We start from the raw sequence: 27,755 nt of genomic DNA on the forward strand, positions 1-27,755 counted from the left end.
CATTTGGAGCTCCTTCTCACAATAACACTGGCACTAAAATTTAGATCAAATCCATTCGGTGTCTACTACAAGCTAGAAAAAAAAAAATCGAACTTCACAGTATAAGCTTGGGAAATTTCAGGATGGAACCTCCGCCCTTCTACATTTCTTTCCAGAGATACACAGAGGCTAAGAGAATAAACAGTACTAGATTGGTACTGGTATTTGTGTAATTAGCTAGGACTTCATTCAGCAAGGAGCCCTGCACTCACAGTGAGTCATTGATCCTCACTGCTACTAATGCTAATGGACTAGCAAACACTAGCTGGTATTTCTGTCACGCTGAAGTGAGAAAACACCACAAGCATCCCCAGGACAGTGATACTACCACAGAGTGCTGCACCTGCAAATGGCCTCAGAGTTGCACAGCACTGGGGCGCGAGCAGCAAGCGCGGGCCCCAGCGATACTGGGCGGGCTGCAGCACACCTTGCAACTTGTGGCAGCTTGGCCTGAGAAGGGCTGCGGTGCCAGGGCACAGAACCAGGGCAGGAGAGAGCTGCTGTGTGAGGAGCCGCTTGTCTTATGTGGGGCTGATAAGTGAGCAGATATTATTGACTAAGCCTAGAAACCTAAGACTGGAAAAATGGAAGATGGCATTATTTTATTTTATTTTATTTTATTTTAGGCAAGTAAAGCTATTTCATAGCTTGGTTGTACAGAACCTAAACCACCTGGGCTTTGAGTCTTTTCTGTACTGTAGATCCTGAGCATACTTTTATAAGAAGTTCCAACTACAAACAAAGCTTTATACACATATACTTATTTCCCAACCCTATTTCTTTGCTGGAAAAAAAGCATTTTTTAAATTAATATTTTGTGCTTACAAGGTATTTTTCATCCACAGCATATAAATACTTTCACAAAATGGGGTATCAAAGCACTTTATGTCCTGCAGGGACAAGACATATTTGGCATAAGTGCCACCAGGGGGATGAGGAAGCAGGACCAGGTGTGTTGGCAGTTCAGTCATCGCTTCCTGCTTCCGTTTCTCTGACCAGTTTGTCTCCCATTTGCTCTGGGCAGAGAATCCCAAATACACTCCTTCAAACTGTTTGACAGCCATGTGCCAGCTGGTCTGCTAAGAGCTTTTCTGCAATATATTCTTGACCAGGAATCTGTATATAACTTGTAATAACATTAATTATTAGAGGGTAGCCTTCTAGCATTTGTGTCATCAGCAGTCTGTAAATAATTCTGTTAACATCTTCTTTCCTCCTGTCAGGATTTTTCAACGTATCTATTACAAATGGAACCAGATCAAAACTCAATTTTGAAAAAATCTCATCTGAGGTGGCCTCACTTTTAAAATATTATTTTTGAAATGGCAAATGTTTCATGTTAGTATGTTGTTAGTACACAGTAGTTGCATTCTATTTATTAATAATTGATAGCCACTCACTGTAATTCTACAGCAAATTATTCTAGTAACTTTTTCATGCTTACAGAATTAAAGTAGTAGTCACATAAGAATAAAGTTTTTATCCCAACCAATGTTATATCGGGCTGCTGCAGTCACTGTTAGATGACTGTTGACAGAGGTTGCCACTTTAATTTTATAAATGGATGTTTTCTTACATGTTTCAATTCAAAACAAGAAATATAATATATGCCCACTTTAAACAAAGATAGAGAAAAAAGGCAATGAATCTAGGCCAGAGTACTGGTCAAAATATGGATACTTTACTCTCAACAAAAAAACCAACCGAACAAAGTGTTAGAACATTAATCCATAGGGAATAAACCTTTGTTCCAGGACTCATTGAAGAGCTGGCAACTTCTACAGCAAAGTCTCATGTTGCACTTGGGCAGTTATTCCATACTGCCTGACACAGAAGGGCACCATCTGGTGATTCACCAAATCATTCCTGTAACAAGAAAGCTTCCCTCTGAAGTCATCTATGCAGGTATTGATTAGGTTTCCAAATCCTTTAGTTTATAAGATTAGATATAAAATACCCCTTGAGGTGACAAAATTGTACATCCACTTAATAAATCAACATTACATGAGCATACAAGATTTAAAAAAAAAAAAAAAAAATCTATAAACCATCCATTAATGACACTGGCTGTAACATCCTATTTGACCACCTCTTTCCTATGCCATTTCTCTGCTTAGAGTGCCATTTCTCATATTTCACAGACCCTATCTGCTCTTTAAAAAGTTTTCATTCAAATCGTTCCAAAAACTACTTCTGCCATGATTTCCACAAGAAACAAATCACAACTTTTTAAAGAATAACTTGCTTAACAGAATTTTCTGTGACTCTGAAACCCATGTTAACATATTTGACCACTCCAGTCTTCAGTGCACTTGTTTTCACAACCATTCTGTGAAATACATAAATGCTGTATTTTCATTTTGCATAGAAGGGGGAAAAATTTTATATATATATATATATATATATATATATAAAGAGACTAAGTGAATTGCTGAGGTGTTCCAGGAAGTTGGCAGAAGACAGGATGTTAGCATGAGGCTCTGATAATCTGATATCCCTAACTATCAAAAGAATCCTCGGCATTTACATGAGCAGCTTTGTATATGTTTTTCCTTATATAAAGCATTTGCCATCTAATAAGCTTACAGTAACTTGCAAACATGGACAAAGCCCACATTTTTGTTTCCATCGTACAAGGCACAGAAAGTTTGCACTAAACGAGGAGCTGAGGTATGGAATAACTGAATGAGCAAAGCAACAGCAAGAACATAAACCTGGATAGGTACAAAATGCTTACTCCCCAGTGAAAACAATGAGAAATGTTAAGCAATTAGTCTATGGCAAATGCAGGAACAACTCTGAAAGGTCACTATAAAACATGAAATCACCAGCACTTGTAAACATCTACCTGTCAGCATGTTTGAAGACATTCTCCCTTACCCTGAAGAAAGGAAATGTCTTTAGAACTAGCATAACTGTGTAATAATTCAAGATAAACATTAACATTTTAATTGAGAGCATGGACTGTATAACTTACTCTACTGTCAAAAATTAACATCCTTAGATATAGTTAGCCATTGAAGTTACAGTGACTTAGTTCACATGATTTAATTACTCCTTAAAAACATAAACAGCTTGGAGATGCTGTTAAAAATGCAGTTAAGAGTGTTTTCCAAATCACATCTTCAAATTTCCTAATTGTCCTTTATTGCCAAGCTATTTTTTCTCAAAACAGCTACAAAAAGGCTGTAAGTCATGAATTCTTTGAAATGAAAATACTGTGCTACGGAACAATCCATCATCTGTGGTGTTTCTTGAAACAAAATATATTTTGTAACTCCAGTATATGCCAATTCTCTTTCCAGTATACATTTACTACTCTGCTTCCACTAGTTTGAAAGCTGCTTGGGACAGGGGCCAGGACCCGCCTCCTGCTTTGCAGCTCCTAGCACAGTAAAGCCTGATCCTGCATGACTGCAACTTAAATACAGGCTAACTAACCGCTGTGTGGACACACTGCCCGCATTTTCCAATCCAGGCTGCTGTCCCATTAGATAATACTACATTAATAACAACATAGCTGAGTCTAAACTTCAAGGCACATCTCCAAGCATGGGTAAAGCTGCCCCTGGAATTGCGTAGGAAACTTTATAACTCGCAGACATCTTCTGAAAGGACTGGAGGGTAATAAAGTCTTGGTATTTTACCTTCATCTGTGGCAAATCCCCATGCCACACCTTACTGACCCAACTGCTATTGGTGAGTTGATTGGGGTAGCTCTTTCTGCTGTTCCTCCACCCAGTCCAGTAAGATGTCCATAGGAGGAAATAAATGAGCTGCTCTGATGCTAGCTACTCTGATGGTAGCTTGTATGGGACTCCAGAAAGCATGCGTGTGGAGCTAGGAGGTGAGAAGGAAGCTCCCTTTCTTTTCTGGATGGAGATTCATAATTCTGTGTTTAATTCCCAGATAGTAAAAGTTTATAAAGCATCAGGCTCAAAATCATGAAATGTTTGCTAGACGCCTGTTAACAGAAGGAGAACATAAACCAAATGCTCAAGAAACACATCTGATGTCAGCTACTTTTATTGGCAGGAATGCTACAGGATACACACACGTGTTAAAAAGAAGATGGTAATATCTCTTTTCTTATTTCACCTAGTTTAAGATCAAAAGTGGTAGGAGCATTATTTTCTTTCTGTCATGACATGCATGTCCTGTATCCTTATCTCCTCAGGGGCACAATTACACACCCAACAAAATAAGCAGCAAACCCAAGAAAATTAAATAAGACTCCAGTGCAATTACAGCAGGCTGAATGCGCTAGCTATTACAGTCGTTATATGGCTGGATAACCACAAGATTCAAAATGCTACTTGGAGAAAGAATAGCCATAACTATCCCTTTTGAATGGTCAGTGTAGCTGCAAAAAGAATAATAGTGGCAATTCAGACAGGTTTCATCTGAGTGCAGCATCAGGAAGCAGCTGCTTAGAAGAGAAACGCTTCCAGAGGCCTCTCCGTGCTCCTTTTTGCTGATGATCAAACTCTTGCCCATGGGAAGTCTAAGACTTAAGGCATACCTAAACTGGAATAATAAATACTGCCCAGGTGAGGTCAGGGAAAAATGTACTTGAGAGTCCATTTGCAGGGAATGGTGATAGTTTGTACAGGCCAAGGTAGAAAAACATGGGAAGAAAGAAGTGGAAGAATGGCTTTAAAGGAGAAAGGTTGAAGAATCAATCAGGCAATAATTAACCAAAGTTCTGGGATGATAATTGCTCTTCCTCTAGGGTAATTTGTATGATGGAAATATGGCAAGATGATTGCATTAGTGCAGTTAAGGTCAATTATTTTAATAGCTTAAAAAGTTAATTTGATTTTTAAATAAAAAGCAGTGATGGGCACTATTTTTAAAGGGCAGACTTTTCAGTGTAGATCTTTGAAAATGAAACCTCTTTCTGTAGGTATCTTTCCTAATCAGTAAATGTGAAAAATAAGAAGCACCTCTTAACTTTAACTGACTTTAAATTAAATTATCCTTGGGAACTAACTCTTTCCCAGCAAGTCCCCGTGCTCTGCTCCCATTCTACATGAATACAAAATGCCAAAGGAGTAAATTCATTACTTCAAGGACCCATATATGTTGTTGAAGTTAGTTAAAAAACTCTGCATTTTCACATCTTTTAAATTGTATTTCTTTTAGCAGCAATGAAGGAAGATGAAGTGAGAATGACTTGGAGAAGAACACAGAGGCTTGCTCAAATACACCAGTCACTGAACCCTGCCCTCATCCTACAGGAAGGAGACGAGAAGTGTGAGCTGGTGATTAAACCAGCATGAATAAGATGCAGCATTTTGTGCTAGCAGTGACGGGGCACCCTGACTTCTGCATTTGACCGAGGCCTGTGTTGAACAGTTTCATTGCTCCTGAGTGAGATGACCCATTGACGTGCCTTGGCTGAGGGAATCATTAATCTTTTTTACTCTTAAGACCCACTGTTGCTGCCATAGTGACTCTTAAAACTAGGTTACTCTGAAAACTGAAAAAAATTATACCGCTTTATACTTTAAGCAGTTAAGAATCAGATCTTGATCTCAAAACGGTACAAACTTGCCATAACTCAAAAGGGTTAGATTAACTCTTTGGTAACTCTAGCAGAGTTGTAATAGATTCCAGAGCAATTCCAGTGAAGTACACCCAATTTATTCACCTTTAAATGAGGCTCCATCCCAAATAGGTGTATAAGCATTGCCTAACTTTAAACACATGGACAGAGCCTCCAAAATCTGCTAGGCTTATGCCAGTGAAAGGAAGCCAAACAGTATCAAGTTGCCATTATGTGCACTTTATTGCTTGCTCTTGAGATGTTATAGGGTAGCTAGAGCTCTGGTGTGATACCAGGAATTCATATGGTACTTCAAAACTCATGGTTTTATAGTCCCATCACCATTTCCACTCACAAGAATCAAACCTTATCTTTACCTTTTCTGTAGCTGCTATTATGAATGCACAGTAACTCCAAGGCCTTACATGTCTGAAACCCCTATTCCAGAAACTCTGCCTTTGCCAGCCACGCTTTTTGTAACCAGGAACTGTAGTTAAAAGGTTCATGTTTCAGATTGTGCTTTCATAGATACTTTACATCCAAAGTTTATTGTAAATGTTTTGTTATACTGCACAGCAACAAAATCCGATCTCTTCTGTCAAAGCCCTTCAAAATTGTACATGCCTATTTAGTAACACTTACTGGCTAAGCTAGAATTTGCAGATACAAGACAGAGAATCTCTTGGCAGAAGATAAATAATTCATTTTCTTACAATAGAAGAACTAGAAGCTACACATCATATATGCATTTATGAGCAACACAATTCAAAGTAGGTGTGCTCTCAGGATACCCACAAACCACTCCTTTCTTGGGAGGTAAAAGGAAAGGGTCTCTAAGCGATAAAGAGTGCACATTTGTCAGGGAGACCACTGAATCTCTGGGTGGAGGCAGTAGCCAGTGTGGGATTGTCAACTTCTATCCATTGGGATTACATTTGCTCCCGGATAACGTTGTTCTGTGCAGGCTGGCACTGGCAGCCCAACCCTTGGCCTCCTACCAGGCCCTCCAGGACAATTTGGTGTCAGCAACAGCACCAGGGAAGACAGAACAAACTCTGAGAATCGGAAGAAAAACAAAACAAAAAATCCCCCAAAACCCACAACAACTCAGGGAGACTTAATAAATCCTAATCCTCTTTAATGAATAAAATGCAGACTAAGTCTGATTTAAATTAAAATATAGTTTCTTTGTTGTATTCCAAATCATTGCTGAAAATAGATTTCCCTCCTATCCCTGGCCCTGTCACAGCAGGGTAATGTCAAGTAAAGGTCTAGCTGAGAAAACACACCAAAATACAAAGGAACTTATCCTCTGGCCTTTCCTGCTATTATTAATGGTTTATAATAGAACCCAAAACAAAACTCAGCCATTCTCATTTGTGGTTTTTACCTCCTAATAAACACTGAGCTCCCTTTTCCACTTCTTTCTTCGTTATAATTTTAAGTTTGTGGCACAGTAAAGTATTTTAAAAAAATGTGTTTCTGAAGAAGGGAACCACACCTCATGTTTAAACTGGAAACACCATCTTTGAAATAAAAAATAATGTAATGGAGGCCAGAGATATTTATATCTAACTCTAAAACTCAGACCTTGTGCCCACTAAAATCCACAGTAAAGTTTCAACTGACTTCAGTAAACATGGATCAAAGACCCCATGTTTGTAAAGTTATTAGGCAGTGGCTAGTTATGAATCCAGCAGAATCTGAGCCTCCGGACACATGCTTGAACACCATGTTCTATTTCCCGTTTAGCAACTGCTAAACAAATGTAGTTCATATAACAGCATGTTACAAGCTGCACAGGTTAATGCAGATAAGTGCACTCCTAATGTACAGATACAGCTCTAATGCAGTTCAGTAGTGGTGGAAGGGAACAGTGCCTTACCCTGTTCACTCTCTTTGGTTAAGCATGCCAAATTATGCAAGAGTTTTAAGAAATAAGCAACAAGGACTTCATATCAAAAGTAGACTGGAATTCGAGTGATTTGGTTCAATGCCCAGCACTGCAGTTCAGCAAATGACTATGATTCTAAGGTCCCTGCCTCCATTCTTACTTCTAAAATGACATTAACCACACTTACAATCAAAACAAGCAAGGCTGACAAAGAAAGTGTTTGGAGTAAAAGCTGCCTCTTACTTTAAGTTTTTGCAGCCTCTAGCAGTATGTGGCTCCAAATTTGGCTGGGGATTCTAGGAACCTTTTCCAATACAAGACACTGAAATGTCATAAATAGTAAACAACATCATGGTAGCTGTACAAAAGTGAGCAGGCAATCCATTGAAAGGCAGGGCTTAAAAATCAGGTGTAAGCTGCTCCACATTCACCGTGGTATAAATGCCTAATTGCTGAGCATATAGCTATAAATCCTGAAATACCATACCTTGGCCTGTCCATGTGGCAATGACTAATTCATCTTCAGAAAGTAATATAGCCAGCCAACTAAGTTCTGTATGTAATTCATCTCAGATGGTCAGTCATAAGAGTCACTTCTTTCAAATTGGCTTGAGATCTAATCAGTGTATCCCACTATCACCAACCAAGCAATCTGAGGTTTTGTTGGTTTTGTTTGTTTGGTTGGCTGTTTTTTCTTTAAAAGAAGAGGTGGAATTGAATGAACAGAGCTGCACTCATTAACACAGTCTGAGGATTGGACAAGACAGATGAATGTTGATACTACTTCAATCCTTTTTCAAGGAGCATCTCTCTTAAAATGCTATGATAGAAAACCTTCCCTAAAGCCAGTCAAAAGTTTGTCACTTCCATTTTGCCTTTCCTGTTCACCACAACTCTTCCATGTGGTATGTATGTACTCAGCTGTGCCTGGGTCTCTTTCAAAAGCCAGAGAACTAATGCAGCTGCTATTAAGTATGATTTTTTTAATCACTCCCTGCTTTTCTCTTCAATTGTAGTTATTCCAAATACCACTACATAATTAAAGAGGTCTTTTCAAAAAGAAAAAACATGCAGTCCCTTTTACCCTTGGAGGGAAAAGCAACCTTACAGACCTATCAGTATTTTGCTGCACAGTGCAACTAAATTAATGAGGAGAATTAAATGCAGAGCCAATTATAACATTTAAAAACTTCCTTTATTCCCTTGTCTACATTCAACCAAAAAAAGACGTCCCCATGAAATCAGACTGTAGGTGTTTTTATGAGCTTCCTGGACATTATGTGAAAGTTTCACCTCTGCACAATTTCTCACTTTAACAACAAAAATCTAACCTCTGTAGTTAAAAAAACCACTAGCTTGCCAAAAACAGAACATTCATATTCTGTTCTTTGCAGTGGGAACAGTCTTGCAAAGCACAGCTGACACTAGTGAACACATCTGAGAAAATTATACAACTACTGAGACACATGGGTCCACCAATTTAGAAGAATGTCAGAAAAGTCCTCAATATGCAAAAATACATGAACATAGTCTTCTTCAGACTCCTCACTACTTCTAGCACCCACAGATACCCTACAAGCCCATCTGGAAACAGGACTGTAGGAGTTTGTCCAGACAAGACAGTCCCTGCAGCAGGATCCTTGTTCATCAACAGCTTCTGCAGTGGAAATCGCTATAGAATAACAACTCCCCCTGGCTACCTCCTTCTTAGCATCTTCTATTGCAAAAATATTCAAAAACAGTTAGTTGTGAAAGGACTCCAAAGTTAACAGTATGACTAAGTGAGGACATCCTAAATATCTCCCATGGCAACTCATGTTCTCAACTTTTCTAGCAGAGTCTCAGAAGTTCATGGTGACTGGCTGATTCAGGCCTTAGCTTGTAGCAGCATCTCTTCCATTCCCCACCCCCCTCCAAGAGCTTTCACATTACTGTAGACCTATAGACCTGTACGATAGTCACAAATACTCTTGCCTGCTCCCAGATATGCCACCCTCCCATGGGCAACATGGCTGCTCACTCCTTATGATAAGATGTGCACAGCCTCCCACACAACTGCTCCAACTTAACTCCTTACCTTTTCACAGGCTTACACGGCAAAAATAACCTTGTGTCTGCTTTCTACAGATGGCTGCTATGTACTTGTACAGTTCTTCAAATCTATAAAGATATTACGATGGTTTAAAATTGACATGCATTTGGAGAAGAGTGAGAATATGATGTGTTCTGGCCCCATCCACCTTCACTCAACATAAAGAAAAGAGCTGATCCCGGCCATAGTAATTGGGGAGATGCAGAGTTTAGTCATGCCTCTTGGGAACAGCACATTCAGTTCAGGGCTCTGGCAGAGTTGGCTGGATGTAGGCTGGCCATTTTGAGAGCAGTACTTGTCCATTTCCTCTGGGCATTGGCTGAGGTCATGTAGCCCCAACCTACTCCTTCACTAAATGCTGTCATCTAGGATGCAAGCTCCCCAAAAGGGAGTGGGAATAAACATGCCTCCCTTACCCTGAGAAAGAACTTCTTTCAACTTAACATTGCTTTCTTTTGGTACAGTTCCCATTCATCAAATGTATCCCACTTATCTTTCATTTTCTTGATTAAATGTTTTACTTGATAAAATTTGGCAACTGCCTCTCTAAAAACATTCCAAGTAAGAGAACAATAGACAGACAAATGAATAACTAATGTTTCTTCCTTAATGCCTGGATTGTTCCTAGTGTTTCCAGAATATTGTTTTCAAGCAAATAAAAAAAAAGAAATATCTTCAGGTTAAAAAAACCCTGTTGTATTCTTTAAATGCTGAACTTCTTTGAAACTTGCTTTAAAAGCTGTGTGTGGGTGGAGAAGCTATAAATAACCACATTTGTGCATGTTCCTTCTGTACAAGACACAAAAAATGTGCTCTGCATCAGCACAGAAAGATGCTGCTGTGCTCTGCATGAGGCTTCTCAAGGCTGGCAGGTAGATTATTTCTTTTGCAGTTATGCTGCTGGTGTTGGTGTTTGTAAGTCTTTTCCTCAAAACTCAGGAATCATACCTGCCACTTAGCTGTAGTGTGATGAATTAGCAATACAACTAATCGGATCTGTCAGGCTCTTAATCAGTGATAATATTCAGAAATACAGAAATATTTTCTTACCTAGGGCATATAAAAGATTTTGATTGTTGCTGTCCACAGCACTAGTTAGAACAGTGATTCTTCTCCTTCTGAGGCTAATACGGTTTCCCCAGGTCTCCGTTTCTTGCCCCATGTTTTTCCTTTCAGATCAGTTTTACAGGGCACAACTGCCAGGTCAGTCAGGGCTGGGGCCAGCTCTAGTCTTAGGCCTGGCTCTCCCCATCTGGGCTGTTTGCTTGCACATAATCAGAGTTTTCTGAAAGAATATCCCAGGTCTTTCACAGCTCAAGTGGATGAGAAGAATGTTGTCCCAGGCATAGTGGGCACTGAAGTAAAGGCAACCTGAAAAGCTCTTGATTTTTGCTCAAACAAACCTCCCTTCTATTTTCTACTATGGTTCTTTCCACCATTTTAGTTTATGCTCTGGAGCTCCCAGGAAGAGAAATACCTGAGCATGCTCAACATCTGGCCAAGCTTCTTCCTCATGTGTACTGAAGTAGGGGATCTCTACAGGTCCTAAGCACCAACAAATGAAACAATATCCTAACTATTAGAAAGCGCTTGTATGCTGAGTCAACAGTGCTCAGACTATGCTGTTACCACGTGTACTAGGGGCTTTTTTAATTCCTTACATAATTATTTAGCATCTCTGTGTTTCCTCCTACCTCTAGTAACTCTATTTTGCTTCTCTGGCATCAGAACAACAGAAAACCAGCATTCGCAGACCTGATAGTAAGTAGAGACACCTGCAGGACCCAGCCAATTTAGATTTCTGATTGGAAGCTCTGATTTAGACTTCTAAGGTGTTGACTTCCAAGTTGTTACTAATGACAGCTATCATCACAGCTAATTTTCACGTTTGTGAACACAGCATCACAGTGATTTTCATGTTTGTGAGGAAAAGCATTCTGATCCTATAGAGAAATTTGTGCATTTGAAAGTGTGGCCCTTTGTGTCTTGTGAAGTATTTTCCTTGCATATGTTTGCTTAATTTTTTTCTCAGTGGGACTGTCCAAAATGTAAAAGGTCCCCAAGAAATACAGCAAGTACACAGGAGAGGAAAAAAGGAGCTACATGTACTCTTTAGAAAAGTACATTATCCTCAAGTATGTAAATAGAGCAATTGGTTTTAACTGCCAGTGACAGATGTGCCTATGGGCTTCAAGAGAGGAAACAAAACAAAACAAAATGAAACAATGCTGCAGTATTCTTAAACACTCCTACCAGGGTCAGAGCCCCTTGGGGCTGAGCATCATGCCAACACCTAGGAAAACATAACCTTTCCCCCATGTGCCTCCAACCTGATTTGAGACAGACTAGAGGTAAAACATGGAAGTGCAAACCATGTGGGAAAGGAGAAGTAGGAGAACAAGGATGAAAGCAGTGCTCTGGGTGCCAGGAGTGGCTATTCTCCATCAGGGACTTCTCTACGATCTCTTCTTTGTTTTTTAAATGAAAAGCCTGATATCTCAAATCATTTTATCTCCCAGTTTAAGATACTTTATGTGTCATGCTGTGCGCAGGGAGAAAGGAACACAGTGCAAGGCTGTGTTTCACCTCCTGGCAGGGCTCCTCTGCCACTGGGTCCTACCCAGGGATTCGAACCTGCACCACAGCATTTCTCCTTCTGTAGGGCCACTGCAGTATCTCTTCTACTTGCACTGCCAGCCTGTCAATCACTGCTTGGGCAAACCAGCTGCACTTAACACATGGTATCCCAGGGCAGAGAAATCACAGCTCAGTACTGCAGGTAAGTGGGGAATGGGCTAAGTTGCTGTGGTGTGTGAGAAGCTTTGCATGTAGTGTACAGACCCCATGCTGAGCTAGGCACTCAGTATGCAAGACACAGCAGAGCTGAAATAAAAAGCCCAGGACATTTGCATCACTGTGTAATCTACCCATAACTGTATGGATGATTTCTTCTACATGTCACAGCAGAAATGGATCCTGTGAGGGTTTTGAAGGGTGAAAGGCCAATGACCTTACAGATTCACCAAAAGAGGCCATGGATAATGGCAATGAGAAGCTGTTTGTGGGGAGGCAAACAAATGGATGCTGAGCCCTGAGTCCCCTGGCTGACTGGTAGAGACAATGCAATAATAAACTAGAATATATGTGCAAACAGGACCAGACTTACAAAAAGCCCTTTCAGCAAGGAACAAGCTTGAGCTGTTCAAGAGAGAAGAGGGGTCACCTAAAAGACTCCGAGAGCGTGAGTCATGGTCAGAGTGAGGGGCAGAAGTGGTTGCGGATTTCCCCTAAGAACGCCGTTTTAATAAGTTCAGTTTCCCCCAAACTGAAGTTTTCTGTGAAAAACTGCTTGCTTGCTTATGTTTTTCTCCTAGCTTGGTGTCTCCCAGAATATGGCATCCCCTCATCCTGAACTTCCTTCTCTTCTGGTTTTCTGATGCCTTATGCACTTTGAAAACCCAAGGAGGTAAGCAAGCAGAAACAATCCCCCAAAATACATTTTGATTATTTAAAGTTATGTTTGCTGGAGGGAGAGAGAAATTAAAAAAAAAAAAAAAAGCCTTATTTTGTTGTTCACCCCTCCCCAACTTTTCCTCCTTATTTGGGAAGGGAAATGTCTCAAGGCCAGAATGTTTTGTATGTTGCTGAAGCCAAAAATAAAAGTAATTTTCTCCATCCCTCAACACATGTCACTTCCAAAAACATCCAAAAGGCAGGAAAGAAACAACAAACAGAGAATTATCAAAACAAAGGGAGGAGAAAGGTAAAAGACCAATGGACAGGCCTGAAATATGTTTGTTTTGCATATTTTTACATTTGAAGGACATTTTTGTTAAAAGGGAACCATAGTGTAACATAAAAGAAAGTTTATAGCTGTAATAGTATACTAGCTCTGTCTAAATATGCCTGAAGGGTCAACCCAGCCTAGGCAATAGCTTCCAGAACTACAATCCAAAGATTACAACTTTAAAAAACAAGCAAGAAGCTTTGTGTAAGAGTTCCCTATGAGCAATATGAAACAAAAGAAGTTGCTTAAAAGTCTCCTGTGAGCTAAAACACTGTGTTTAGTCCTAAATAGCGCACAGCCTCTCTTCCAAGGACAGAAATAACAGAACTCTTCAGTCAAGTTGGTTAGGTAGGGCAGCTACTGAAATGAGGCACAGCCAACAGGAGATGCTAACAGATCAAAGCACTGCTGCAGAGCACAGCCATATGGAGCAGTAGTAAAAGTAGTTGGTGGCATAGAGTAAGGTAGAGCTGCTAGAAGGAGGAGCAAGGGCTAGTGGGAATGACTAGCATGGAGAGGAGCAGCTAGCAGAAACAGGTCATGGTGCTAGATCAGCTCAATCTAAATTGGGCCTTGCTACCTAGCAAGACATAATAATCTCAAATCATGAGTGCAATTCATTACCAAAGGGGGAAAGTAACCAACTGGCTGAGCAGCTGCTCCATGGAGGAAAACACAGTGAAATCATTACAGTTATAGTTTAGGAACTAGCTATCATTACCCTCTTTGTTGTCTGGCTAGGTTTTTTCTCACATTAATGAAAATACCTTTTGTTGGCCATCAGTCAAAAGCAATATGAAAGAGGATTGATCACTCTGAGTGACAGGCAGGATCATGAAAAAGCTGGGAGGCCATGTGAGGAGATAATTGGGAGGAAAGATCAAGGGAAACGAAGTAGAAAAGAATGACTATTTTTGACTCCTAAACCAATGTCTAAAATAGCATATTAATTTCTTAGCATAACAGACCCTTATTTAATTTTTAGATAGTCCCAATAAATCCTATAGGACCTTTTCATAAGGTGTAAAACTGGAGTAGCAATGACTTTGAGGGTTTAGAAAAGGGATTTGTGAATCAGACATCCTGACATGAAGAGTTCTAGTCATGAAGCTTTCAGTGACCTTTGGCAAGTCGCTCAACATCAACTTTTTAGAAAACCCATAATCCTGAGATGAAAGAAACCACAATAAGCAAGAAGTACTACTGTTATTGTTATTTCTTAAAGTTACAGGGGAGAAAGCCTTCTGGCATTCCAGCCTACATTTATTCAAAGACCTTATTTTTCTCCATGTCCTTGGTGACAATTACTCATTCTAGCAACTGCTTTCAAAAAATATACATATTTCTGGAGAAAATTGTACTTTATTTCTCTTCCTTCACCACTGCAGCCCTACTATTTTTGTAGGCCTAATCAGTAACAGACAAGCCTGATTCTTTCTCCTCCTTTGCCATGACAATGAGAACCAACGATGTCTTTCAGAAACAATAAACTACACATCATATTTTCAGGGATGCTGACATGCAAACAATCCTGGGATAGAAATAGACAATGAAGATATGCTATATAAGGAGGATGATTCTGCTTAAGCATAATAGCAAATTTTAGCAGTTTGCCTAGGACTGACTTCCTTGCAGTTTGTTGCAAAGCAAATCCTGGATCAGAAAGGCACTGAGTGGCCTTGCACGATGGCTAGAGGTGCTCCGCACCACATGGAATTGGGCTCTTGCATCCTAATACATCTCACCCAACATTAGGTAATAAACTGAAGATCTTGTCTGAAAAGCCTACCTTATCATTATTTCCCCAACAGTCAACAGTAAGAGAGGGAAGTATCCAGGGCACAATTCAGATCTTAGACAGACTGAGTCATTCTCTGAAGATGCCAGTGTCTCTCTGTTGACTATAAAAGGAGACTGTGCATTAGGCTCCTGACTTGGATGATTCAGCTACACTCCTAAAGACAGGCAGGATAAATCCAGACCATGGGTAGTTGCATCTACCTACAGAGAATTAACTGTGTCTTTGTATCACCCTCTCCATTTCTTCATTCTATGAATTATGTCCTCTTCATCCACTATGAGGTAGATCCAAAACCTCAAAGAGTCAGTAGGATTTCAGAGGGTTTTCAGAAGGCCTTCTTAGAGGTTCCTAAGCTCTCAGTAAGAATCCAAACATTTGCAGTTCAGGAAATAGCAAAACAGACCATCTGAAAGGACTAGGTCTTGAAGGACAGACAGTGCTCTAAACAAGAAAAACTTTCTGGGGCACAAAGGATTTCCCCCCTCCACCCCAGTTCCTCTTCTCACTTCAGTAGGTTCAGAGATCAAGCTGGCTGGTTCAGATTTCTTCAGATCCTATTTCCCAAAACAGCTGTGGAGCTCATCAAAGTGTTCTCACACTGCTCGTACATCAATGCTAAGTAAACTTCAGTTGGCAACTGAAGCTGGCCCCTGAAGTTTGATATCCCTAACACTACTGCTCTGTGTGTAAATTAAAAAGTTATCAGTATTAATTTTTAATCAGTGACTTTTTAAAAGCACAAGGAACAACTGTCTGCTTGGCTTAATAACTATATAGAGGAAGAAAGACACAAAGGTTGTTTCCAGATAATTTCAAGTTACACTTTAAATCAAGTTATGAAGAGGACAGAATATTGTTAATCAGCAACCCTTAAGGAACTTCCAGAATAAATATCATTCAATGAAAATGTAATAATTTAAACCTATAGTTCTTTGTGAAGAGTTTTGGCACAAAAAATACAAGATAATACTGATCTATATTTAAAAAGCATTGTCAGAAGTTTAGAACAGAGCTCCCTGTCTCTCACATGAGTTGGAAGTATTTAAAGCAATTAACTTCTTAGTCTGATAGCCTGAGACATCTCTGAGGTGGTCTTATACCATACACTGATCACTGTTTACAGGGTGCAAATGTGACTGCCTGGATGGAAACACAGAGCCTAGCTAGATACCAACAGCCATTGTCTGAACATGCTCATATATCAAAGTGCCATGTATTTGCTCTCCTTACTTGAGAAGCTATGCTGTGGCCCTTCAAAGGGCAGATTTCTATGCCAGGGTCTCTGGTAAAGAGGAAAAATGCATGTTATTTCTTTCAGCTGTGTTCTTTTTCCAAGAACCCTGTCCTGTTTGGTTTGGAGAATCCTAAGCACATTGTCCATAAACGCTCCATGTCTTTGCAAACTAAACAAACTAGAGAAACATCTGTATGAAATCACCAGATACTGAAGAAATATGTGGGCAATATCCTCCTTCCTGGCATGGCTGCCTTGTGCGGCAAATCCAACACAATCTGGTTACAGAGTAATAGGGATTGTATAGCTGTGCAGGATGCTCTTATTCTACTACTTTCTCTGCTGCCACCAGAGCTTAGAGATACCTATATAGCCAGTAGAAGTCATCTGAAACTCCTGCATAATCCCATGCCACCATGGGTTCAAATTAAGGAATGACAGTCCTTTGTTAACAGTTCAAAATAAGCAACTACCTTTGCTGATTAACTCAACAACCTTTGTGTTATTTAAACATCCATGTAATTATTAATTCATTTTATAATGTCTGCAAGATACTAATCAGCACAAATATACCACTACTTTACTTTCAAATCAGTGTCAGTGTTGGTTACTTGTTAGTCCTCTTCAGAAGACGAGTGGGGCCACAAATCTCTTCATTGCCTAGACTTGCACTCACATCGCCTGAAAATGTGCCAGTTCCTTTGGCAGGAACAAAAGGAATGGAATGAAAATTGCTCTAAAGAAGCAGTTGCCAAGATGTTTTATTGCATGGTCTGTGATGAACAGAGGGTGGAAAAAAACAAACAAACAAAAAATCCTTTTACTACAAATGTACCATCCTTTAATGCATAAATAATAAAGCAGACAAGTACTAACTAAGAGGCTGTTTGGGACATAACGTGGGTTTGGAAACATGTGCACATCTTATTAAGTTAGTCCTTTAGAGCTACGTAGGTAAAAGTTGTATGATCAACAAGAAAAAAGTAGTATGGTCAATCAGAAATTTGTGGCAAGATATTTAGATCAGATAATAAATCAGCTGTGGACACTCTGGCCTCAACAATTGCTGGAAGGACATGGTTAGTGAAAACAGAGGTATTTGTCTCTCAGTCATGGATAACAAAATGTTGTTTTATTTACTGTTGCATACTGGGAGAAGGTTGACAAGTAGTTTCACCAGTATTGACTCCTGAGTTCCTTTTTCATTAATTTTTGGGGACAATACAACCATAGTTAGAACCTCTACTCACTATCAAGTAACACTTCAACCTTATGGCTGGTAAGGTCACATATACCTTCTAAGCTCAGAGAAAGTACAGCAGTAATACTTTGAAAATGCAAACATATAAGTGACCAACAGTAAGGGCATCTCATTACTTGATAAATTTTCCAAAGGGGCTGTGAAAATTCTCTAGAATGCTTTGAATTGTAATGTGTTAATTACTGATCTGTCAGTGGTAGCTATTTACAGGCTAAATCTGCTCAGATGATGCACAGAGCATGTGATGTATTTTTGCAGGGTGCTGTGGCTGAAGTCATATGGTAGTAAATATAATCTTGACTTGATTATAATGTTCTTTTTTCTTAGCAATTGTTTACAAATAAATCTCTTGCTTTACAAGATCCAGTGAAGGTATTATTGTGAACAAAGCGTAAAAGGAGATATATAGTCTGATTTCTTCTGTCTTTGAAAAAAACTGTGACAAGTTGGAAAACTACAGAATTTTGGAGAACTCTTCATTGCCTTGAAGTGATCAAAACAACTGAGTGTATGCGTGCATGTGGGGGGGCGGGGGGGGGACGGACACATACAGACCTAATCCTCTAAGATCCTGTGAGAGAGCTAAATGAATAATGAACTGCCTTGAATATCCTAGCATTCTTTTGCAAATGGACTACGTAGATCGCATGCATCACCTGAAGTGTTCAGCATTCTCAGATAGCGTATGGAGACAGATGGATGTTGGCAGGACATTTTTCCATACAAGTGATGTCAGGATCATGCCCTGATCTGGTTTCTTGGCCAGTAAAAGCCAGACACATTACAAGTTAAAGTGCTTGGTTATGAAGAGAGACAGCCTTTCCTCTGCAGTACTTTGCAGTCTCCCACAACAATGGCAGCTGGTAAATGTAATGATATCAGTATGGCCACATGGCCTTTACATCCATCACCAGAGGCAGATAACCACACAAGGAAACCAAAGCTATGTCCATTAATGTATTTGGGCATGAAGCTAACAGAACGCAGATCCACAAATTTAGAGAAATCCAGGTGAACGTGACACTGGTCTAACTTGACCTTTTCAATAACCAAGAGGATTTGAGACATCACTACAGCTGGTATGGCAGCAGTCCCAGCTTTCTTAGTATCTGCATACCCTCTTGTGATTAGGCATTTGTTAGTGTCATCTTGCTGTTTACCACTGGTCTTCATCTGGCATGATGGACCTGTTCCATTTGGCCATGCAGAGCCACCACAGCTAACTCAAGGCTTTGTACGTAGCCAAGAAACTCCACCAGCACACACAGCACCTCTACATCCACCTATTTTCCAGCTCTTCCTTTAGAGGCAACCATCACAACCAAATTGAAGCGAGAAGGAAGCAGCACCAGCAGTGACTGTGACAGCATCACATGAATCTGTGGAGAAAAAGGCTGCCTGTGTCAGGCTAAGTGTTCGTGTGTATGTATGGAAATGATGGAAAGACTGAGAATTTCTGTGAGAAAGAATGAAGCCTGTAGAATAAGAGTAGCAGTTTGACTATTCTGCCATGAAAGTGTTTTAAAATACCAAGTTCAAGACTTGCACAGACCATTTCAATAATACATCTGACAGGTCTCCGTTTTCCTTGTACTTTAATAGGTATGCTTCAGGCTTTACAGCTTCACTTGAATGAGTTTATGAAGTGAGAGAATTCAGACAAAATTCTTGCCCATATGAAACAAAGGGGATGGGGGATGCAATAGGGTGAAGAACAGCATTACAAACTTACTTCAGCTATTTCTAAGGCTGCTTGTTAACATCTGCTCATGGTACAACCCTTATGCTACCCTTGCTGTTTCACAGTGTTGCTGTTCATGGGGGCAAAGGCAACATATTAAAGTGGAGAGACGCATGTAGAGGCAGACAGGATAAATCAGGATGCAACAGTGGAAAGCGGTGGAAATTAGAGACAATATGAGAACAATTTCAAATCTCAACAGAAATGGAAATGGCGTTAATTTGCTTGTAAATATTCTGCAGAAGGGGAAGACCCAGAGCAGGGAGGGGCAAAAAGAAAAAGCTACCAAATATGGGCTGAAGCATCTGCAGCAATTATAGAATATCAGTATGAATGTCAAAATGATTTTTTTCCTCCCTTGCAGGACAGAATCTCAGCATCTCCTCCCACAGCTGTGTTCTAAAAGGATCAAACAGCACAGCTCTTCCCTGTCTGAAATGATAGAGAACTTCTAAAAAACAACTGAAGCAATGAAGTATTTTACACACTCCAGAACCCAACATTCCTATAATGATCCTAAGTACTTTTGGTGTTAAAAGAGTTCCTTGACAGTTCCTGCCTGCATAGAGCCTCATAACAGCTTGCAAATTGTCTTATCTGCTATCCCTTTTGTGTGAATGGTGTTCCATTTCCTGTGAAGGCTGCAAATGCAGTTTCATGCCATTTATTTTCTTTCCTTCTTTAAAATGCTATATATTCATAACTCATTGTCCTTAGCACACCATTATTTACCTTAGTTCACATGTGCAAATTGATGTAATTGTATTAATACATAGATGTAATAGCAAATAATCTTGTAAAATGTCTGATGGTGTGAGGTAGTGACTACTTCTAATGACATTTTATAGCATAACATTTCTTACATTAATACTGTAACTTGGCAATCCACAGTGTTTATTTAAACTTTTTTTTTCCTACGGCACAACTTGTATTTTGGTTATGACATGACTGTAAGGATGCCTGACTTTCTATCTCAGAATAAAAATTGACTTTTATTTCTTTTAATCTATCATTTTTAATGTTTTCAGGTTTTGTGCAGTTCAAACTGAAACCTAGCTAGAATCAAAAGTATTTCCTTGACAGTGGGAAACTATCTGAGAACATAGCCCTGACCTGCCAGTGATGCATACAGCATGTACTCCAGCCTTGCAAATGATGCAGAATACGCCAGGAATGATATGAACAAGCCCTGTTTAACACAGCTTAACCCTTAAATCCAGTCCAAAAGGCACACACTTGGCATACATAAAGCCTTCATCCAGCTGACTGGTTTTGCAAGACTTGATATTGCATGTCTAAATACTTGATCCCTCCAACAAGACTAACTAGAATAGTTAGGTGAGGAATAATTGATCTCTCAAGATTCATAAGAATCTCTTCTTGGAGATATGTCTTTACCAAAAGCTGTTAATGCCATGAGTGGCAGACTGAGACATGCAAAGTAATCCTGGAGTCTGTATTAAGAACATGCAACACAACAAAACCTGTCCCTGTTCACATCTGGTTTTAAGACAAGATTGATGGAGAACAGCTGACATGAAGAGAAAAGTATAGACGAACAAGTGAGGGAGTGTAAGTTCTGACACGGAGATTATTTTTCACCAGAATTTTTACAGCACTGGCCAACAGCTGGAGACCATGGGACATCCTGATAGAGAAAACTGCATCTGTGAGAACACACTTAATTTTGAGCTGGATGGAGAGGGAAGAGGAGCATCTTCGTTAGAGAAACTACACTGTATCATTACTTGTCTAGAAGACAGAGAAGTCTAATAAACTTGGGGCTCTCCTGTCAGGATTTGCTCTCCCACATCTTTTCTCTTTAGACTTGAACCACGAAGAAGTTAGTTAAAGGTTATTAAATTTTGATAAGGCAACAAATTATTATAGATAAATGTTACTTATGATTAGTGACAACATATAGGTAGACAGCTTCACCTGTCAACTGATGGGCATTTAACAAAATAAGCATAATAGGAATTGCATGAGAGATATATAGGAGGTGATTATTTTCAAAAAAGACCCCATTGACATACTCAGATATCTTCCTCCTCCTCATGGAATCTACACTTCATATTTCTGTTTAGCTGATAATTTCATTTATGAGTTACAAAGCATTTATCTTGAATAGTACAGATGTTTAGTGAACAGAATGATTCATCTCTTCCTCTCTACTTTCTAAGTAGGATAAAGAGATGCCTCCAGTAAGTGTTTGCTAGGACAGAAACGTGTCTGTCATTAAGTTGTTGCTTCTCAGATAATAAATACGCATTAAGAGAAAAATTTTGAAAGATTGCTGCCAACAGAACTCACAAGAGTGATACTTTCTAAAGTGATTGTACTCCAGTGACTCTTACTGCTTGTTTCGTTTCCTCTCGGCAAAAGTCGCAGTATATACAAAAGACTTGTTCCTTTTGAAAACCAGTGACACAGCCTCATTGCCTTGCATATGTGGGAAGCAAAAGTCTAAATGGGTTTCATGAATGAACCTCATAAACACTTCTACTGATTTTGGAAGATGCAAGAGAGAAAGTTTTGGGTTGGAAAGATTGAACAAAAGTGTAAATCACACTAGGGGATGAAGAATACCTAAGATAATATGGATTCTTACTGACATTATATACCACAATTGGAAAAAGCATAACAACATCAGAATTTACAACCCTTGATTTTTGAGATTTTAACCCCAAAACTGTATTAACTTCATATAGTTTGCAGAGAGCATTCTAACTGTATTCCAAGTACATGCTCTATTTAATATATAGCTTATGAATTTCATTATCATGCAGTAAGTTTCCTGACACATAATGAAAGTGAAGTTGCTTAAATTAAGCATGTTACCTTCAATCCCACTTTTAGTTATATATACAGCATGAATATTTGTGTGGTTTTATAGGAAAAACTGAGCATGTAGAAATTCTGGCAAACTTTTCAAGACTGCCAAAGAAATGCTCATACGTATTCGCAAAGGATATCTACAGCTGCAGTTCTGTCTGTGCTGGTGTGTTTCAACCATGGCACTAACAGGACCACAAATTTGCATGTTGAAAAAAAGTTGCCTGTCTCCTGTCCTTGCTGGTTCATGTCTATTATGCATGTGACAGCTTTGTCGCTCCGTCTCCACCTCATTTTTCACTTGGAGAAAGGCAATGACATAAAGAACCCCAGGGACATTAGAATGCTCCATAAACGTGATTAGAGCATTCAGCCTCTTCATTTAAAGGAATTACCATATTGCTACCAACATCTGCTTCGGGCTGTAATAGGGCCCTTAAACAAGCCACACCATCCTGAATAAGCAGAGTCCTGTAACATCTGTTGATCGTGCTTGCATATTTGGCAGCTACAAACATGGCATCTCATACTTACTGTCAGTTACTCTGTTGTGCTGATATTCAAATGGATTCCTTTGGGAGAGAAAAGTTATTCATCTGGAGCCTGAGTTCTCAGAGGTGAGCCTGTACTGTATAAACTATTTCTGTGAGGTGGGCTCTGCACATTGGGGTGTGCAGTTCATTTGAGCCACCAAACCCATAGCACAGGTATGTGGACTCCATAAGTGGTAATAATGCAAAGATCATCTAAACACCACCACAGTCTATATCTGTATTGTTTCCACATAGGAAGGTGCAATACACCACAGTTCAATTGCCTTTTACATTTGAAATTCTTTTGTCTGTTAAACATCACTTTCTCAAGAACAGTAAAGTACCTACAGCTAATTGCTCACTTGTGAAAAATTAACCACTGAAAATAGTGTCACGTTCTTGGGGGGAATGGACTGGTCAATAATCAGTGTACTGACTGATGATTTCCAACATGAAACCGAGAGGTACTGAAAGGTGCATTAGGATTTTAGCATATTTCTAGCATAGAAAGTGCTGCATGTGAAATATTGGTTATGGCAATATCTTCTGGATGAGTCACCAAACAATCCTTATGGCTGCAAAGAAAGGACCTTTCTTTATCTGCTTTAATAATGATATTACCTGTTGAACATCCTGTTGGAAAACGCAGAGCTGCAGCCTTTGGTGTAGCCGGACCTTTCTGTGTTGCCATATGCTCTCTAGGCGCCGTTGGTGATGCAGAACTTCATGTACCACATCCAACACCTGGTGAACAGCCTTGGAGTAGTTTGCAGTAGCAGTGAGGGATTCAGAATTCCCAGGGCTCAAGGGACGCTGTAGGACATCCAGCAAGGCTTTTCCATCCTGGCTCACCTGAGTGAAGAAATAGGTCTACTTCACTGCACTGATACTTAAACATCCAGCAGCTGATAGAGAACAGTCTAGCTGATTCTTTTTGCCCTGTGCGTTTTCCTTATTTTAGTCAAAAAGGAGGAAAGACCTCATAACATCTCTTTTTGACTTGTACTTAGACATTCAGCACTTGCCTTCGCTTCCTAGTGGGCCTGCTGTGTTACTCAGCAGGAGCACAGATACTGCACTGCTGGGACTGCACACACAGAGACAGAGATCCCAAGACTGTATTACGTTCTGACATTTGGGCACTGATAATTCTTGACATATACTAGTTGATGACAGGTGGCATTTGCAATAGCAGGCCTATTTTTATGAGGAGGTGGCATTTTAAGAAAACCACAGATGGCAGAGTCATTCATATTCTGTATGATAAGGGAGAGTCCTTTCTTCATAGAATTACTAAGTATGTATATATGTTGAGAAGTGTGACATTCCGATTCTGTATTTAATTCAGTGGCAGTGAAAAATATCTTAGTATATGATAGTGATTCTTTTCTTCTCCAAGAGCAGCTCAGAGGGACCTATAGTCTCCATTTTCAATGGGCTACAAAGTTTGTTGGCAAATGAAAAAGCTCTCTGCACACGTGTGACCTTTTTTGAGCATATTAAAACACATTTGCAGATGCAGAGGCATTTGGGCATTAAAAAAAAACCCAGAATGCCAGATTTTTTAACACCAGATTTTTTTCCTGGAACATTCCTGGAGCATTTTCATATTGCAGGGGCAAAATGAAAAATGGAACCATAAAAAGCAAACTGCTATTAACAAGTGTGTGCGTACACTGGTTCTCTAAAAATGGCGTTTTGAAATATTTTTCAGTTGCAGATTGCAAAGTTAAAATACTTTGTTCAACAGAAATGGTAAATGAAGACACTACTGAAATCCCTCTCCTCTTCCCAGACCATTTTTCTCTTTTCCCTCTGAAACAAACTGCAGTGAAAATGACACGATTTTCTGAAAAGTGTTTTTATTTCTATGCAATCACAATCACCAACTTTGCTAGACAATGGCTTAATGAATGTTTTTCATCCAGTTTAATTTTTGAACATTATCAGCCAAAGTTAAAACACATCTCAAGGATTTCCAAATCTCATTTATTTCTGTATTGTAAGTTGCTTGCGTGTCTTTTGGCAAGCCATGCCACGTCCCAGTCCACTGTAGCAGTGTGTATCTAGTGCACTTTCAGAGATTTATACTGGCAAAAGTGGGAGTCAAATGTCATCATATTACATAACTATTAGGTGGGCTTAGGCAGATCCTTGGAGATTTTTTAAATATTCAGGGCTATTTGGAACTAGATCAGGAAATAACTGGAGAGTCCATAGGGAGTAGCTTTCCATACTCAAATTCAGTTGCTGCTGAAGACCATCTGGAACAACTTGCACATGCTGGAGCCTGCTGGGGTCACAGAGGGAACAACTGTACTCGCCAACAGCAGTGGATAGTGGCAATACAAGTGAGCGTTTTAAGAGGAAACACTGAGGCACAGGTGTTACCTTGGCAACATTATGGAGGTGACAATAGCTGCTAGGAAGGAAGAAGTAGCTTCTAGACAGGGAAGGAAACAAGGCTTACTACATCCTATTTTATCTGTGGGAAGATAATCAGCAACAATTAATCACTGGGAAGAGGAAAACAAGGCTATGCACACACTTGGGAGCAGCTTACTAGACCAGAAACTCACTCTTTGCACTGGCTAAATTCATTGTGTGAATTCACTGTTCCTGTTACTGGCCTTTGGGCTTGCAGCTGGTCTGAATCATAGAATCATAGAATTGTTTAGGTTGGAAAAGAACTTTAAGATCATCCAGTCCAACCATTAACCTACACTATCAAGTCCACCACTAAACCAATTAAGGGTAGACTAGACTAAACCATGTCCCAAAGTGCCACATCTACCCGTTTTTTGAACACCTCCAGGGATGGTGACTCCACCACCTCTCTGGGCAGCCTGTTCCAATGCTTGACTACCCTTTCTGTGAAGAAATTTTTCCTAATATCCAATCTAAACCTCTCCTGGTGCAGCTTGAGCCCATTTCCTCTTGTCCTATCGCTAACTGCTTGGGAGAAGAGACCAACACCCACCCTGCTACAACCTCCTTTCAGGTAGTTGTAGAGAGCGATAAGGTCTCACCTCAGCCTCCTCTTCTCCAGGCTAAACAACCCCAGTTCCCTCAGCCGCTCCTCATAAGGCCTGTGCTCCAGACCCTTCACCAGCTTTGTTGCCCTTCTCTGAACATGCTCCAGCACCTCAATGTCTTTCTTGTATTGAGGGGCCCAAAACTGGACACAGTATTCCAGGTGCGGCCTCACCAGCGCCGAGTACAGGGGGACAATCACCTCCCTGCTCCTGCTGGCCACAGCATTCCTGATACAAGCCAGGATGTTGTTGGCCTTCTTGGCCACGTGGGCACACTGCTGGCTCATGTTCAGCTGGCTGTCAACCAGCACTCCCAGGTCCTTTTCTGCCAGGCAGCTTTCCAGCCACTCTTCCCCAAGCCTGTAGCATTGCATGGGGTTGTTGTGCCCGAAGTGCAGGTCCCGGCACTTGGCCTTGTTAAACCTCACACAGTTGACCTCGGTCCATCGGCCCAACCTGTCCAGGTCCCTCTGCAGGGCTGTCCTACCCTCGAGCAGATCAACACTTCCACCCAGCTTGGTGTCATCTGCAAACTTGCTGAGGGTGCACTCTGTCCCTAGGTGGTGTTACAATGCTTTTAATATAGTCCCTGCTGATTTACACCAATAAAAAGCAGAGCAGAATCAGGACTAACAATAAAGGTTCAAAAGTTTAACAGTAAGAGATATGTGATTGCATAGACAATATGACAGACATGCTTTACTCAGGACTTTTCTGGAAACTGTGCCATAATATAGACCTATTCATACCTGCACCATCTCCCAAGTGCAGACCATGCATGGCAGTTTTTTGCCTCCCAGCAGTATAATCCTACAATTCTTCCATTTCAGATCACATCCTTGGGTGACATATTCTGTATACTAATCATGACTGATCAAAACACCAGACTAAATTCAGTCATCTTACAAAAAAATGCTCTTCCAGAGCTGACTAGTGGGTGAATATGGCCAACAACACCTTTACAATAAAAAGTCTCAGTGGCAGGAGCACTGCAGAACAAAAAAAATTGTTTCAAAGGCAACAGCTTTTATGCCCCTGCTTCATCCAAAGCTGAGACAGGGCAACGTTCTCCCAGATTTGTGGTGTGAGGTAAAGAGCAAATACTCTTTTGCCTTCTCTCTTACTCCTTTTTCTTTTATAGGATTTAGGCTTTTATCTATTGCATGGTAATTTGATCCTGTTGTCTGTCTAAAAAGCCTCAGAGATTACAAGTTATGATTTTTCCCTGATGGGCATAGACTTCTAGTTATTCTCTGCACAGCCAGAGAGAAATGCCAGACTTAAGTGTTTGCGCTGTCCTGCTAATAATCATTAACACAAATCAGAGGCTATTAGAAGTGTTCTCCTGCTCTCCAATTTACATGCTTGTCTGGTTGTGCTGGAGTAAATATATGGCAAGCAGCACAGTGACAATCAGGTAACCAGTGTTAGTCAATATTTGCAAGGATTACATACATATTCCAGGATTTCTTATCTTCTGCAGCTCTGAAGTTCTTTCGTTTAGAAAGTTTCTTTTCTGAAAGTATTTTTGTTGTGAATATTACTGCATTCCCAATCAATGGGCACAAAAGGTTTGTGCTCTCAAAGTTCACTAATGAACAGATTTCAGAAAGGGAACAGCTTCACAAATGGAGAAGCTACCTACTGTGCTCTTTTAGTCATTTCCATGTTCTCCTTATAACTGCAAAAATAAATCACCAAATCTCTTTTCATGTGAATCTTTTGAATTTTTCAAGGATGGTGCAAGGAGAGAAGCATCAACAACACAGCTTAGTTGCACCACTTCACTTACATCTCCCCTATGATGTATTTTTAAGAAGTACTGCAAAATTCTGAAGCTGAACAAGACCTGCACCCAGCATGACTTGCAGCCCCTGTAAGCTGTAAGTGCCAGTGCTGCATTTGTCAAAGCAAGTTTGACCATTTCTCACTCATCTTGAAAAGTACAGAATTGC

At 40.1% G+C, this 27,755-nt stretch overlaps 1 protein-coding gene across 1 annotated transcript in view; it reads right to left on the minus strand.

Moving 5' to 3' along the window:
* Positions 1-27,755, minus strand: part of LOC104031638 (kalirin) — a 432,630-nt gene that overhangs the window by 146,611 nt on the left and 258,264 nt on the right. Inside the window, exon 9 of the mRNA XM_075710381.1 lies at positions 23,387-23,617. Coding sequence (XP_075566496.1) covers positions 23,387-23,617 — 231 coding nt within the window. The remainder of the gene's footprint in view (positions 1-23,386; positions 23,618-27,755) is intronic.

This window comes from Pelecanus crispus, chromosome 5, assembly GCF_030463565.1.
Source record: "Pelecanus crispus isolate bPelCri1 chromosome 5, bPelCri1.pri, whole genome shotgun sequence".
Classification (NCBI taxonomy): domain Eukaryota; kingdom Metazoa; phylum Chordata; class Aves; order Pelecaniformes; family Pelecanidae; genus Pelecanus; species Pelecanus crispus.